This window comes from Passer montanus, unplaced genomic scaffold (genome assembly GCF_014805655.1).
Source record: "Passer montanus isolate IOZ18808 unplaced genomic scaffold, ASM1480565v1 scaffold27, whole genome shotgun sequence".
Classification (NCBI taxonomy): domain Eukaryota; kingdom Metazoa; phylum Chordata; class Aves; order Passeriformes; family Passeridae; genus Passer; species Passer montanus.
In genome coordinates, this window is record NW_024367372.1 from 4,867,019 (window position 1) to 4,881,701 (window position 14,683).

Sequence of the window (14,683 nt, forward strand, 5' to 3'; positions counted from 1 at the left end):
TTTGTTACCTGTGCCTAAGTACACAACACTACTTGCCTTCGCTGTATCATCCAGCCAGGTATCCACTGTGTCACAGGCAGATCTCAGGTCAGACTCTCCAAACTCGTACTTCTTGGACCAGCCCAAGGGAGCATAGCGCAGGCGCTCTTGGATAATGGCATGGAACCAGGCAAGGAGGAAATACAAACGAGCACGCTCATTTGGAGACTAGAAGTGGGGAGGAAAAAACAACACAACATCAAACTGTTACTCAAGTGAACTGATAAAACCAAAGCCTGCTAAAAGACTAGAAAGTATCAGATTTAATGCTAGATTGCTACTGAAACTGAATACATTCTACCAACAAAAAAAGCAATTACTACTTTGTTTGGGTGAGGAGAGAAAAAACACTTCAGATACATCTTAGTATCTGAGGTTTTATAATCTAAGGTAAGATTTCAACAAACAACTTCTTTCATTTAATTTCATCAAGACAAACCACAGCCTCACCTTGCACATCCTAGAAACTGGAATGCTACTGAAGGTCCTGAGCATGTTTGCCTTTACACCAGGAGGAGGCTCAAACACAAAGATGCGGCCGGCACGTAACAAATTCACTGGCACCTAGAGAAGATCAAGAAGCTCAAATTCAGCTGCTTTAGCCTTCACTAAATTAAATCCCAGCACAGTTTGCATTCGCTTCAAAACCTCATGGTAAGCACATGAGTACTGCCTTTCTTTTGGAGGTTGGGGGAATCAGCAAAAGGAACAGTGTCAAGTTTACAGCTACAGTTCAGTCATCAGAAAGCAAGGATAACAACTGCCCTGACAGGTGTGGACTTTCTTTCTTCTTTACTGCAGAAGGCAGTCATGAGAGAACCTTCCATGGGGAGCACTCTTAGCTCTCTACAAGCCAGTTACTCTGCAAAAGAACCAAATTTTAAAATCAGTGTTACCTTTGGATTAATCTCCATGGTAAGGAAGAGCCTGAAGCAAGCATGGGGTTGCAGGGAATGTAGTTTCTTTTCTAGCTGCATGAGCCAGCCAGGAGCCAGATGAACATTCTTCAGCATTACCCATCTGAAACAGAACAAGTGCTTTTTAGTGAACAGCTTATGGATCCTGGCTGTGATGATCACAAAAGGCAACAGAATGTATCAATGCTACAGATTTTCCTCCCTCTTTTAAACTTGCCTTCTACATAGAATCAGTTACTATGTACTGAAAATGAGTTAACTTTCTTGTTTTGCAGGTACAACCTACTTTTCCTGTAAATATTTAAACAGGATGTAATGTGCTTACTATTACAAACTTAAATTCAAAAGATAGGCCTGCTCTTTTGTTTTACTCACAGTTTTATCTCTTTAACCAATAGATAACTTCCCCCTTTTACCTTTCTACTAGGCAGTATTCTAGCTGAAAATGAAATAGAACTTACCTTCCAGATTTCACTGCTGTGTTTATTGCTTTATCTGCTTGGTTAAACCCTTCAGCAGAACCTGAAAGACAGAAGGGTTGCTAAATCTCTTACTGTTAAATTTCATTTATGCTTAGATGTTGAAATAAGGTATGCTCTTACCAATAGCAATAGAAGTAATCTGGGTATTCTGCTCAGCTGCAAGGTCTTCAACGTGACCACTGGCATCATAACCAGGCACCGAACACATCAGCACAGGGGTATTTGGTTTCACCTGTGCTCCAAGAAGGTGAAAAGGATATGAATGAATCAATCAGTAGATAAATATGAGAATGCAGTAAGCTCAGTGTTTCCTCTGTACAACTAAAACCATTATGTTACTCTTAGTTTTACAATCCACTCCTCATACCAGAAAAGGGAAAGTGGATAGCTTAACTCATTGTGGAACTCAAGGTGGCCCTAAGCATTTCAAATCCAAGTAGTTTACCTCTGTATCCACAATGTGTGTCAGATCCAAAGGCTGCTCCATAATGGACATGAAAGACTCTCCAAGATTTGTTGAAACAAAGGTATGTGCCATGGCTAACAAACGATCCGGACGGAAGGCCTGGATCAGAAGCAAGCGATGAATGGCCTGTCCAATGGGAGCTGGAAACAGGAGACAGGATTAGATGGACCCTCCTCTCTTCAATTCTCCATTCAATTTCTCCCCATCTTGTTCTGAAGACTACATATTTAGAAAGTTAATTATCCTTTTGGAAGATCTGATGCAACTTTTTAATGGAATGCTTAATATTCTGTTTTAAATTTGACAATTGAAAAAAAAAAATTAGCAGCTTCAGCTGGTTTACAAAATCTACAGCCTAGAATTATTGACATGAGTGGTTTTGATTTCCAGAGACAACAGATCTTTTCACATCTTCTCGTTCACAAAAAGAATCTGCTCTTCTGCTAGAGTTTGAAGTCATATACACTTGACTAGCATGTAGAGGGTAGATAACCTGGAGCTGCTTCAGTTAATGTTCCAGCAGTTTCAATAAGCAGCTAGTAAATACTCCCTCTTAGAATTCTTAATTTAGAAAGTGACAGGAATGAGTCTGGAACAGTCAAAGACAGCAACACTCCCTGAAGTTACCTTTCAGATAGAGGAGGAACTGAAGGGCAACAGTTACCCTCAAGTTCTCACTCTTGAAAAATCAGCACCGACAATTAATGTAGCAAGAGCTAACTTCATGCTTAGGTACAACTACAGGTCTAAAAGTCTACTTAGACCAGCCCTGTCCTCAGAAGATCTGTGTCTTGGAGCTTTTTAGAGTATTGAGATATCTCCAGACTGGCAATGACCAAGGTTAATCTGAACTATTATGCAATCTAAAGAGATTGTAGAATTAAGTTTCATCCTCACAGGAAGACCTCACAGTAGTTAAGGTGCAGCAACCAAGTGTCACAACTACTACTTAGAGACGAGTTTGGTTTAAAAAAAAAATCCAGTGAAAACAAACAAACCTCCTAAAAAACCACAAAACAACCCAGAACCAAACACACTAGACTTGAGGTTTTTCTACAATCCCAACTTTATGATTTTCTCAACCATTAAGGTCCAAAATTAAATTCTACTTTAGAATTACTTTTAAAATCATACTAACTACTTAGATCAGTACTGTAGGACTGATATGGACAACAGTGCATCTTCACTTACTTGCAGGTTTCTCTTCAGTCCAAAGGTATGGTACAGTCTGTTCTGGGGAACTGCTGTCCAGCCAGATACAGAATTGCTGTATTGGGAAAAAAAAAGCAAAAAACCTGAAGTTGACTTTCAAGATATCAGAAACATACAGTAAGGACATGTACAACTCAAATTATACTTTGTCTATTATCCTATCTTCAGATGTGCCAAATCCTTTCACTGATATGCCTCATTTCACTGATAGCCTCCAGCACACCTGATTCTATAGATCTCTATCAAGTCCCAGGCCAAGCTGTAAGTTATTTTTACCCCAGGCTGAGCAGTTTGAGAAAAATTAGATGTAGTAAAGAGAATTCAACTTCTAATATAAAAATCTGGCAGGGCAAACCAAACAGGTACTATTTAAGATATGGACATAATTTATGGCACACAGTTCCACAGTCAAGACAAAGATGTATTACTCTTTGAACACTTCAGTCACGAGAAGGTGCAGCATTCAGCAGCTGAGTACCATCCAAATTGATTCACAAAGGCATGTCCAAGAGCCCACAATAATGAAATTATGTGTGGCTGGGGCTGCTCCCCTCTACTGCATAATTATCACACAATAGTGGTACAGCAAAATACATGCAGTGTCACACTTTCTGCTACCACGGGAACCAAAGCTGGTCAACCATAAAGCCAGAGGCATGGTGAAACTGTATCTGAATGATGAACAGTGCTGGTCTTTACAAGTTTCACAGCTGAGTTATGAGGGAAGTAAGAAGATTCATTTCCACAACTACAACTAGTTAATCTTTAGGAGTTCCCTTTCCACAGCAGGAGAGCTTGCTTGTAAGCATGAAGCTTTTCAAGCAGACACCTGAAAAACTTAACAAGATAGTTCAGTGGAGAGACAGAACCCAGACAACACTTACCTCATCAGCCTGAACTTTTGAAACAAGGTCCTTAAATGCAGGAAGGCAGCTCAACCTCATCATTGCCTCTGTTTGCTCTACAGTCAAACCATTGATTTTGGGGAGAGATGCAGTGTTTAGTACAATCTCCTTCCCTCTCAAGAAATGCTGGAATTCTGCATCGTATGTAGGCTCCCTAATGTTAAGGGAAAAGAAGACTTTAGCTAGATGCCTTCAAGACAGCCCTCCCTTTTTCAACTAAAGTGAACCAAGAAAACAAACATTTACCCAATAGTGCCTTTCAGTTTGATCCGGGCCAGCAACATGGCAAAGGTTATGTGATCCTGGTGCAGCATGCCACGTGCCACTCGGTTGAAGGCCACCTAGGAACAAAAGAGAGAAGTAATGTAAGAAGTTTTGAATTCTGACCCTTCAAAAATTATTAAAGAATTACATTTATTAATTAAAAAACTGAACCTGAAAGAGATCCTTTGTGATGATTGAGAGACGATGAGTATGGTCGGTAATTCCCTTCAGATTTGGGTTCTCATACAAGACATTGTGATAGATGTCCAAGAAAAACTGGAGGGAGTATTGGTACAGGAAATGTATCTGAAAGAAAAGAGAGTTTATTTTTCCTCTTCTGCTGTTTGATAACCAACAGAGTATGCAGACCAAACTGCAATACTGGGCACTGTCTATTTAGCTTTGACCAGTAAACACTCAAAGCTCCTGAGAGGAAGAACTCAACTTACCTGTTTCAGTGACTCCATGGTAAAGTAGATACTGCTGCAAGCTGTAGAAAGAGGCAAGTACTGCTGGGAAACAGTCTCCACTTCTTGCATGACAATATCAGTCTCTTCTACTTTTCTGGTGACCTCTGCTGCTTCCTTCTTCAGGTTCTCAAGTGTAGTAATGATGGTGTCATCATCCAGGATACGTCCCTTCACTTCATTAAGTGCCTGGAGTAGGGATTTTTCCAACTGACGTAAGCGCAGCTGAAATTCACCTTAATTAGAAGAAAAAAAAAAAAGTCATTCATACATATTGTACAGATATGTTAAGGACTTATGTGAATTGTGTGTACTTTGCCATTGGGTACCCTGAAAAAAAGCGTATGAAGACATTTCACTGTGTACTTTTAGAGTAAACCCACTGTATTCTTTTAGAACAGGAGGAAGTTAATTTTGGTAAACATACCCTGAAGCTTGAGGAGGTCAGAGCGTTTTTCATCAACATCTGGTCTTTCAGCTTTCAGGACTTCATTCAGACACTGGCTCTGCAAGCTGCTGCGAGTTACTGTGAAGTTCACAAATGTAACACGAGAGCAGAGGTCTGGTGGGAATTCAACCTGTCACAGGAAACATGAAAAGAGTTTTCTCAGCTCTCTTCACATGCCATTTCTACAAACAGGACTGCTTTTGATTTTCCTTACTGTTGGATCTCTGGTGGAAAGGAAGATAACGAAGGATGGTGACAAATCAATATCTTGGTCTCCCAGAGTAATCAGAACTCTGCCTCCAGTTCTTCGGACTTCACGATTCAGAACAGGATTCAGAACTGGATCATAGCTCTCCACATCCTAGAAAGACAGATGTGTTAAAGATTGTTGTTTGCAAATGTCTCAAGGTAAAACTCCCAATCCAACAGGGGCTTAAAATTCTGGTAAGCAAACAATTGGCAGTTGGTTTGGAACAGGGATTGCATTCAGAAGAATGCACTTTAGATGTGTAATTAAGCTACACAGGTACAGAAGGGAAGTATTATCAGTGGCTGTAATTTTGTTAGCTCTACTGCAGGTAAGCCCTATTCTATACAGCACAAGGAACAGTCACTGATCTTTTCCATTTCCATACTAAAAAGTGAAAAACATACCCACTGACTTTCAAGTGAAAGTCAGTTATTCCTATAGCTGCCTATTTCTTCATATTACTGGAGTTTCTCCCTGATACTCACGGCAGACTTAATTCTAGACAACTAACCATATTAGTTCCCATTAGCTATGACTAGAGAAAGCACAATAAAAACAGACAGGTTGCAAGTCATTTTATAGTATGGAAAGATAATTTCAAAATAAAAGAATTTCAACTTGAAATGGTGGAAAAGGAAATACCTTCTTTTGATTTTGTAGCTCACTAATTCTTCTCAGGACTAATACCACATGTATCACTAGTTTACTTGTTAAGTTGTAAATTGAAAATAAAGTTGCTTGTATGTTACTAAGAGAAAAATTGCAAACTTTTCTAATACACAGGACAGAATTCAAGAATTTAAACAGTTTCTACACAATCATGCCACTAACCTGAACAAGAAGTGGGTTACCAAATCTCAAGGCACTTTCCAAGTTCTTCCTGAAAGCGTCATCCAAGAAGCTTGTACGAGTTATCTTACGGTCTTTATATTCATTCATGATAAACTCTGTAGCTTGCCCAGAGGGATCGATGATCAACGGATACCTTAAGTTAATAATAAAGCACTTTCATTAGTTAGATTTTGACTGCAGACAGTGTCTAAGCAGTTTTATGAATTTACATGGCATTATTAGTCTCAACTCTAAAACCTTGTTTATTCCATCACTAAGTTGAGGCATGTTCAATGACTCACTTCACTTTTGAAAGATAAGTTTGTATTTGGGCAACAAAATAGCTCAAAAAACAAAACAGTTCAAGCCAACTTATTTTAACAGCTAAGCATAACAAAAAAGGCAAGCAAAGGTGAATGAGAGTTTTTATATTTACGCATAGTTGAGAAGCCTTTATGAACATTAGAGCTTCACACCCTAGTGAAACAGCGCTTTGCAGGAGCTACTGTGATTCAATAGGTTCAAACCCTGCCTGCTGTGAGAATGTTGCTTAAAAACTTCACATCTTAGAATGAAGTACCTGTTAAAGCGTTTGAGCATGATGGCATTCTCTGTGCACAGGTCATCTGCAGGCAGGGAACTCGCCTGCCAGCGCAGCCGCTCATCGGCGTTGGAAAGGTACTCGGTCCTTGCGATGTCTGTGCGGAACTGCAGGAAGCAAACAAAGTCAGTATTTCACTTGACATTCTCTAACCAGCTGGTGAGGACATTTTAAGTAAATGCAGCTCTACAAAGCTGCAACAGCTTTCCAACAGCTCCATTCTTTACCTAGCAATCCTAAAGCTTAACCCCTGCAGTAAATCAGTTTATGGTTAACTGATCATGACTGTATCTTTACCTGGATATTTGCTTGCTGCAAATGGTGAGACCATGTAGTGAACAGATTCTGACGCATCTGCTGATCAAAGTAGCCAGCGTAGGCAATAAAAGCTCCTGAAAGTAAACAGTCTCCTGCAATAGTGGACATCTGGTTTTTGAAAGTTTCACTTGTCTTCTCCCATCTTTCACGTTCAGCAGAAAGACTCTTCAGAAGAGCTGTGCTACGGTTCACCTAGAAATAAGGTGAAGGTAGATTCTTTAGATGATAAATGTTCCTATATTACAAGTCTCTCAGAACACTTACTCAAGGCCCAAGTCAAATTTAAAAGCTCTGACTGAGATTAAATTTCGGGTTCTTCAGTGCTAATTTATTAAGTTGATTCTAACTGTTACCTTAAGGAACTTAGAAGTGCTAAGTACTAGTAGAGTAGCAACACACTAATGATGAGATCGAGTACAGAGAGAAATCCATACTCCCCTCCTTGAAGACCAGTTTAGACATTACAATCCCACTACACCCATGCCTGTTTTCAAAGGCTTTCTATATATTTTAAACCTTATGAGAACTGTCTTGTTAATCAAGCAGCAACATGAGCTGGTATTTCTCTAACTCCAGGCAGGCTTCTTGAGAAGCCTCATGACATCCAGAGATGAAACAGTTCAAATGCACTGCCCAGGGGAAGCAACCAAGTTCACTCTCAAATTTGAAGAACGATTCAATTTCAGACTGTCAAAGATCAAAGAATGAAAAATTATTGGTATATGAAGTCTTACTTTTGCTTCAACAGCAGCCAAGTCTGCCTTAATAGCTTGAGCCTCCGAAATCAGTACTGCATATTCTTCTTTGTAACGGGCAATACTGGCCTCAAGATCACGAATCATCTGCTCCACTTCATTTGCTTTCTGTTGGTTGTCTTTGGCATCATCCTCCAGCTTCTGCAGTTCATTGCGTAGAGGTTCCACTCTTTTCAACATGTCAGCATAGTTCAGCTGCAAATGGAAAACAGAACCTTTACACTTTCTAAAATGACATGTTCACAGGAACCACAGCATTCAGGTATATACTATCAATTGTATAGTTTCATATTTATGCACTTCTGACCTGTGTGAGAATTAATAAGTACTTAAGAGAAACTCAGTATTGTTTATCAGTCCCCAGGACTCTATTTTAAACTAAGCAAAGAAACATAAATAATTGCTTTTTGCAAGATCCTTGTACTGTTCTGTAGATTTACATAGTCATTTAAAAGGTTCAGACCCCATTAAGAAGGGCACAGCATTGTTTCACATAAATATTCAACGGGGTGTCCATGCCAGTACTGTGCCAATCTGCTCTTCTTAGCAGTGAAGTGAGTAAAGCTAAGCTTTACAGAACAATTAGGACAGGGCCTGTTGGCAAGATTCAAGTTAAACCTAGTCTCTCCAAATCAAGCCATTCCAAGCAGGCACAGTTTTAATGAGCCAAGAATTTTGCAGTATTGGAACACCAACAGGCAAGTAAAACTGCTCACGCTGAGGGGAAGATTCCCAAAGCCTATTCCTTTAGGAAACTTAAAAGTCTGCCTTGAGTGTGTCCTACTCTGAGGCAAGACAAATGCAGTCTCATTAAGAGACTGCATTGCATTTTCCACTGGACAACTGCATTATGCTGCATAATGACATTACTACAGAAAGTATCCACCAGTGTTCACTGGTGGATAAAACTGAAAACAGGTGGATAAAACTAATGTTTTTCAGTGCAGAGGCTGTATCACAACTGGCCAGTAATTCTCTGGCATAGCACTATATATATATCCCATCAGCATTCATCTAAACTATCTACCCCATTTCTCAGAAGCAAAATAGCTTGTAATACTGAGCTGAATAAAGGCAAATTCAGGGCCTTTAGACATTGCTATGTGCCTTCTGGCTCACTCTTTTCACCTTGCCTTTGCTTCCTCAAGCTGACTTTACCTGTGCAATTGCCCATTTCACCATAGGTCCACAGGCCAGTGATGCTCTGTTTACAATTTCATAGTTGTAACTGGGATTTGACAGGTAATTTTTCTTCATCTTCTCCCGAATGGCATCACTGCAAGGGAAAAATTGTTACAGACAGCATGAGTACACTATGTCAGCACACAGGTGCTCAGTATCCCTTTATCTAGCCTGCCTTCCACAGCTGCCAAGAAACATTTCCTGTCAGTTTTGCTGAGTAGTAGCTGGGATGTTCAACATGTTGTTTCAGAAAATAAGCTTAAAGGTGATAATAAAATTTTATCAATATTTTAAGATTAGTCATTCACAAACTGCTGAACTCTGGAGCTGGAAGGGAGTTCAGATGTCTCTAGTCTGACCTTCTGCTCACAGTTAGAGCCAGCTAGGAAGCTGACCTAAGCTGAATAAAGCCCTCAGCAGCCTAGTCTGCTATTGCTGCAAAACCACTTTCAAATGACAATGTGCTTTGGACAGCAACATACTGCTTTGCTACCATGCCACTAAATCACACAACAAGCAACTGCTTAGCCCCAATTTTCATGATACACCTTAGCTTCAGTAGTCTATTTCCTGCATGTACCACCTGCATGCTCACCATGTGCAATAAGCTGGTGTCAAAAGAAGTCAAAGCAATTACACAGAGGAAAGACCAGTTAAGACCCTCTGTTCTTTGTGAATGTTTTGTTCACATAAATATCTCACAGTTGCACTTCACCTGATTTCCTCAGCAGAGAAGTTAACAATGGTTGGAATGAAGTTCTCTCTCATGATGATGGAACGTATCTGCTTCCAGTCAGTGGTGCTTTCACCTAACAGCAGGCAGATGGACTCCAGGGCCAGCTTAACTGCTGCAGGTGGATTAGCCATGGAACGGACCTCCACCAGGTGCTGCTTCTTTATTGACTTCACAGCTAAGCAGTGCCAGAAAGATGAAGAGTGTTGATTGGGAAGAAAACAAACAGTTAGCAAAGCCCAGCAAAGTACCCTGGATTTACAAAAATGCTTTAAGATTCTAAGAAGGAATATGAGGTTATTAGAGAAGCAGATACTACTGAATAACTGCTATATTACAAGACACATGTCCATGAATGCCAGCTTGCCAAATGGGCACTGGCAACTTGCTCTGCTGCCTAAAAATGATTCACTCAAACCAGTGATTTGTCTACCCGGTTTAATGAAGGGCAGCTTGACTGTATGCTGTCTGTTCAGCAGCAAGGCATCACTGGTCTTCTACAGCTGTCTGCCAGAAACCAAGCCACAAGCCATAGAAGGAGTATCAAGAATCAAATTGGTACTATTACACAAAGGAAAGGGGAAAAAAAAGGCACAAAAATCACAGCACAGAGACTGTGAATTTGAAAGAAGGGATTTCTTCAACTCTGTTCAGCCCAATGCTACGAGCCTACACTTTTATTAGACAGAATCAACCCAGATCATAGTGAAACACATTCCCATAGAGCAGTTTTAGATCCAAGACCACAGTGTGATCTCTTGAGGTGCTAACATACCATTCTGAGCTTCAATAACAGCAGGCTCCACCTTGTCAAGATCTTCTTTCACACTCATCTGCTTGTCTGCAATGACCTCCTGCTGCTTGTGCAGCTGTTCCTGAATCTCCTGGCTCATAACCTGTAAGGAAATTTCACAGAAAAATACTGCTTTTTAGAAGCTGAAATTCTTCCAGTACTTGGTCTGTAGGCTCTGTTTTGTAAATAAAATAGTTGCTATGCACAGAGATTTAACAAAAATTTTTACCTTTTTCTTCTCAGCTTCCTGCTGGTCTTTCACCATCTTTTTCAACTTGTCATTGGCTGCTGCATTTTTCACTTCCAGCTCCTGACTCTTTATTCTTAGGTCACGTCTCAATTCCTCCACCTAAGATTGATTGCAAGACGGAAGAGAGAATTCATATTGACATCTATTTACTCACTCCAGCTTTACAGAGGGCAAAGTTTTAAGAATACATACCTGATCAACTGTTTCCTTGATTTTTCTAAGACCAACATTCAGATGCATTTGCTGTTCCTCCAGTTCACTTCGCTTCTCATTGAACAAGTTGGCATAATGGTTGATGAAGTCCAAATAGTGGCGTGGTGTGATTGCCATGGTTCTGCCTCCTCGTTTTGCCAGCCGAGCATTAGCCTTTAGGGAACAAAGTGTTGTAGAGTATGCACTGTTTTAAAATTTATTTGGATGCCAAGGATCATAGTTTTTAGGAAACTGGTGAATGATGCCATGGCCTAGAGGTAAGTGTAAGTTGAGCAGTGTAATAACATACCTGGTGAAGAGTCTGATGAACAAACACACAGCTATTGACAATAGCCTCCCTGTGCGATGGTGGTTGTGGCAACTTATCATACACAACTGGCATGTAATCAGGCACAATGTAGTTTGGTTTCTCAAGATCCATTTTGCTTGTGAACTCTTTGCCAACTTGGTACAGTGCCTCAGTTGACCAGTCTCCAAACCAGTTCAAGACACATCTGAAATACAAAGCATTTGTGAAGACTTCCCCAAAAGTAGTGTTTTAATGGTACCTGTAAAATATGTTGGAATATGCAGCAATTACCTGTTGAAGAGTGCAGGAGAGGTAGCTGCTCTGTCCTTCAGGCCCTCAGAAGATGGATTCATAGTGAACACTACATGGAGATTGCGAATAACTTGGCTGGTGAACCATTTGTAGAGTTCCTCATGTGAATCTAACATTAAACCTTCCTTCTGTGCTCCTTCTTTACACTGAGTCATGAGGGTAGCATATTCATCTCCTTCAAAGAGACCAGGAACCTAATTCAAAAGATAGTTTTGTTGTAGCTTATGGTTGCAAAAAGGTGCAAAAAAAATTTATTTAAAGTCTTCTTACCTCTCCATTGGCTAGGAGAGTGTTCATTCTCTCCAGGAATCCAGAATCCAAGACGTTCGACTCATCCATAATAAAAGCTATTTTTTCATTTTTGCAGCCAGAGCGTCTCAATACTGTCCTAAGGTCTTCATCAAAATCTTCACCTGTGTATTTTCTGTGAACCTGGTAAGAGTTCACATTGGCCATTAACATTTTGGTTTAGTTTTTAATGGGATTTTAGGGGTCAATATGTAAGTGGGAGTTTTGACTTACAGGATTTTAGAAGTAAACTTAGCATACCAACCTTGATTTGGTAGACACTCAAACCATTCATCCAGGCAACAAATCTTGACAGGGTTGTTTTCCCTGCTCCACTGACTCCAATTAGGAGCAAGTGGCCCTGTGGCTGACGGAAGATTCTGAAAAAGAATACAACCAAGTGTGATTGAAAAGTGTTAGCAACTTACTGAACTTACCTAAGCTTCAAGTTAGTACCAAAACTGACACACCTTTCCAGATAGGATCCCACTATCTGGAAGCTGGCAGTGTATTTTCTATAGACATCAATGAGACCATGCTCCATTCTTACTCTGTACTGAGGCTACTCTGGTTTAGACTAACTCCAAATACTGCTTATATGAGCAGCAACGGAAGTCTGAACTTACCGGTCAATTCTTAACACATGATCCAAGACTTCATTGAACAGGACAAGTGGTACATCTAGCTCTTCTTCATAAAAGACTTTAAGCCTAGCTTTCACATAGTCTCTCAATTCTTCTTGATCCACTGGAATATAATCCTAAAAGAACCAATACAGTCAATACAGTGTGGAAGTTAAGATTAAGGGAATGGAATTTGCTTAGGAGTAAATTTATAAGTACACCAAAGCAGAACTACTAGAATACTTGAAGTAGTAATCCTCTACAAAAGCTTAAGAATACTATAGCCATTTAAATTGCACAGGAACATGTCCACTGCCTAGAGTGCCCCAGGTAGCAGCATGGAGTTCAAACACTGTATGTACTGAACCTACCATAGGCTGAGCCTGTGCTGCCAGTTACCAAAGAGACTGGGAAGTAGCACTACAGACTAAATCCCTTTCCCAATTTATTTTAAACAGCCTTTCCTAGTCACTTCCTATTGGTCAGAGATGGGTAGCAAGCTAGGTGGACTTCTGCCTAACCTCACCAGGATTTGTACAGGTTACCCAGATCCCAGATGGATCACTTCAGATTATAAGAAACAGGTCACCAGAAAATGTGTAATATCAGTATTGCTCAAGAGTCACTGCCTTATCCAAGAGATTCCGTAAGGAGTAACTGTCACCTGGTAGTGTCACAATATTCTTGAGAAATATTATTTTATACTGCCTTTACATTCCATGGTGGCTCTTACAATAGCATCCCTGGCATAACAGCTATTAAATTTGTGGCAGAGTTCACTTCAGATAATAATATTAAAAATTTCTTGGATATAAATTTAATAGCATGATGGGCACCTACTATCAGTTTAATAAGGTTGTAAGAGCTGCATCACTCAGATGCATCTAACCTATTTAATTTTGGGGTTTATTTATTTTTTTAATTTTAACTTGCCTTTGACAGCCAGTTGCTGTACAAGATCGGTCTGCTCATAGCTTTTTCTTTGTCAATGTTGGGGAAGTGCTTCAGAGCAACCATGTCAATGTTCTCATCAGTCCAGCGTCTCTCCTCATCTTCCACAAGTCTGCATAAAGCATTAAGTCAGTGAGTACAGTCCTCTGTAATAGGAGGATATAATCACACCACATGGCAGCACTATGACTGAAGTGTATTTTTGCTTTGTACAGATACAACTCCTAAGAGAGTCAAGCTGCAGTGAAACAAAATATTCTCACTGGTATTCCAGCTATTTTACATAAAACACACTTTAGTTTGATGTTCTAATGAAAGCTGGCAAGGAGTAGGCAACTTTTTATGGTTTTGCTTCCCCAGCTCATGAATTTTTTACCTGTCCTGGAAGAGACGTAAGGCTTCGTGGGCCCAGATCCTGATAAGGCCTTCAACTGGTAAGGTTTCCAGTGGTCTTAATGCTTCGAATATACCTCTCACCCAGCGAGTCATTTCACGAGGCGAGTAGATGTAGTGTGGCTGCGTGTCTTGAGTGAATCTCTCCTAAAAATTTAAACTTAATTAGCTACTTTATCTCAAAGATGCATCGTATTTTTTTGCAGGACTTGGCATTGCAAGATATTACTCTGACAGCATAATTCAGTCATTTTTGCCAGAACTCATGTAATTAATTGAGTTCTTGTACACATATTATCCACGTGAAAGGCTAACAACACATGTTAATGAAACATAGAAGAAAGCCTTCTAACTGGAGTTTGGAGTTGCACGTAACAAGTTACCTGAGACATTGTGTAGAATTCTACCATAGCAGCAGTGAGAGGCTCTGCGTATGTGCGAAGTGATGGGATCAGCCTCAGCATTGCACGGTTGAATGTTCCATATATCTGAGTAAGTGAAGCTGGTCCAGGATAGTCCACATAAACCACAGGAACATGTCGTAAAAATCTGAAAGATTAGCATATTACACAGTACAGAAAGTCAAATTACTATCTGTATTCTCTTCATCATCTTTTGCCAATATTAAATAACCACTTGATTCAAAACCATCAGCAGCAACTGTAGTTGGTTTGATTGCTTCCATTCTCAAGTGTTTCAGA

General features: G+C 40.0%; 1 protein-coding gene across 1 annotated transcript in view; it reads right to left on the reverse strand.

The window, feature by feature from the left end:
• Window positions 1-14,683, reverse strand: part of DYNC1H1 (dynein cytoplasmic 1 heavy chain 1) — a 44,958-nt gene that overhangs the window by 4,654 nt on the left and 25,621 nt on the right. Inside the window, exons 41-70 of the mRNA XM_039712430.1 lie at window positions 14,366-14,531; window positions 13,966-14,129; window positions 13,572-13,701; window positions 12,642-12,775; window positions 12,281-12,395; window positions 11,998-12,159; window positions 11,707-11,921; window positions 11,416-11,620; window positions 11,106-11,279; window positions 10,893-11,012; window positions 10,646-10,766; window positions 9,853-10,048; window positions 9,114-9,231; window positions 7,935-8,150; window positions 7,180-7,392; window positions 6,862-6,989; window positions 6,282-6,435; window positions 5,415-5,561; window positions 5,180-5,330; window positions 4,735-4,988; window positions 4,457-4,591; window positions 4,268-4,362; window positions 4,001-4,175; window positions 3,096-3,171; window positions 1,884-2,044; window positions 1,559-1,670; window positions 1,418-1,478; window positions 936-1,059; window positions 490-603; window positions 37-207 (exon numbers count right to left, since the gene is read on the reverse strand). Coding sequence (XP_039568364.1) covers window positions 37-207; window positions 490-603; window positions 936-1,059; window positions 1,418-1,478; window positions 1,559-1,670; window positions 1,884-2,044; window positions 3,096-3,171; window positions 4,001-4,175; window positions 4,268-4,362; window positions 4,457-4,591; window positions 4,735-4,988; window positions 5,180-5,330; window positions 5,415-5,561; window positions 6,282-6,435; window positions 6,862-6,989; window positions 7,180-7,392; window positions 7,935-8,150; window positions 9,114-9,231; window positions 9,853-10,048; window positions 10,646-10,766; window positions 10,893-11,012; window positions 11,106-11,279; window positions 11,416-11,620; window positions 11,707-11,921; window positions 11,998-12,159; window positions 12,281-12,395; window positions 12,642-12,775; window positions 13,572-13,701; window positions 13,966-14,129; window positions 14,366-14,531 — 4,507 coding nt within the window. The remainder of the gene's footprint in view (window positions 1-36; window positions 208-489; window positions 604-935; window positions 1,060-1,417; window positions 1,479-1,558; window positions 1,671-1,883; window positions 2,045-3,095; window positions 3,172-4,000; window positions 4,176-4,267; window positions 4,363-4,456; window positions 4,592-4,734; window positions 4,989-5,179; window positions 5,331-5,414; window positions 5,562-6,281; window positions 6,436-6,861; window positions 6,990-7,179; window positions 7,393-7,934; window positions 8,151-9,113; window positions 9,232-9,852; window positions 10,049-10,645; window positions 10,767-10,892; window positions 11,013-11,105; window positions 11,280-11,415; window positions 11,621-11,706; window positions 11,922-11,997; window positions 12,160-12,280; window positions 12,396-12,641; window positions 12,776-13,571; window positions 13,702-13,965; window positions 14,130-14,365; window positions 14,532-14,683) is intronic.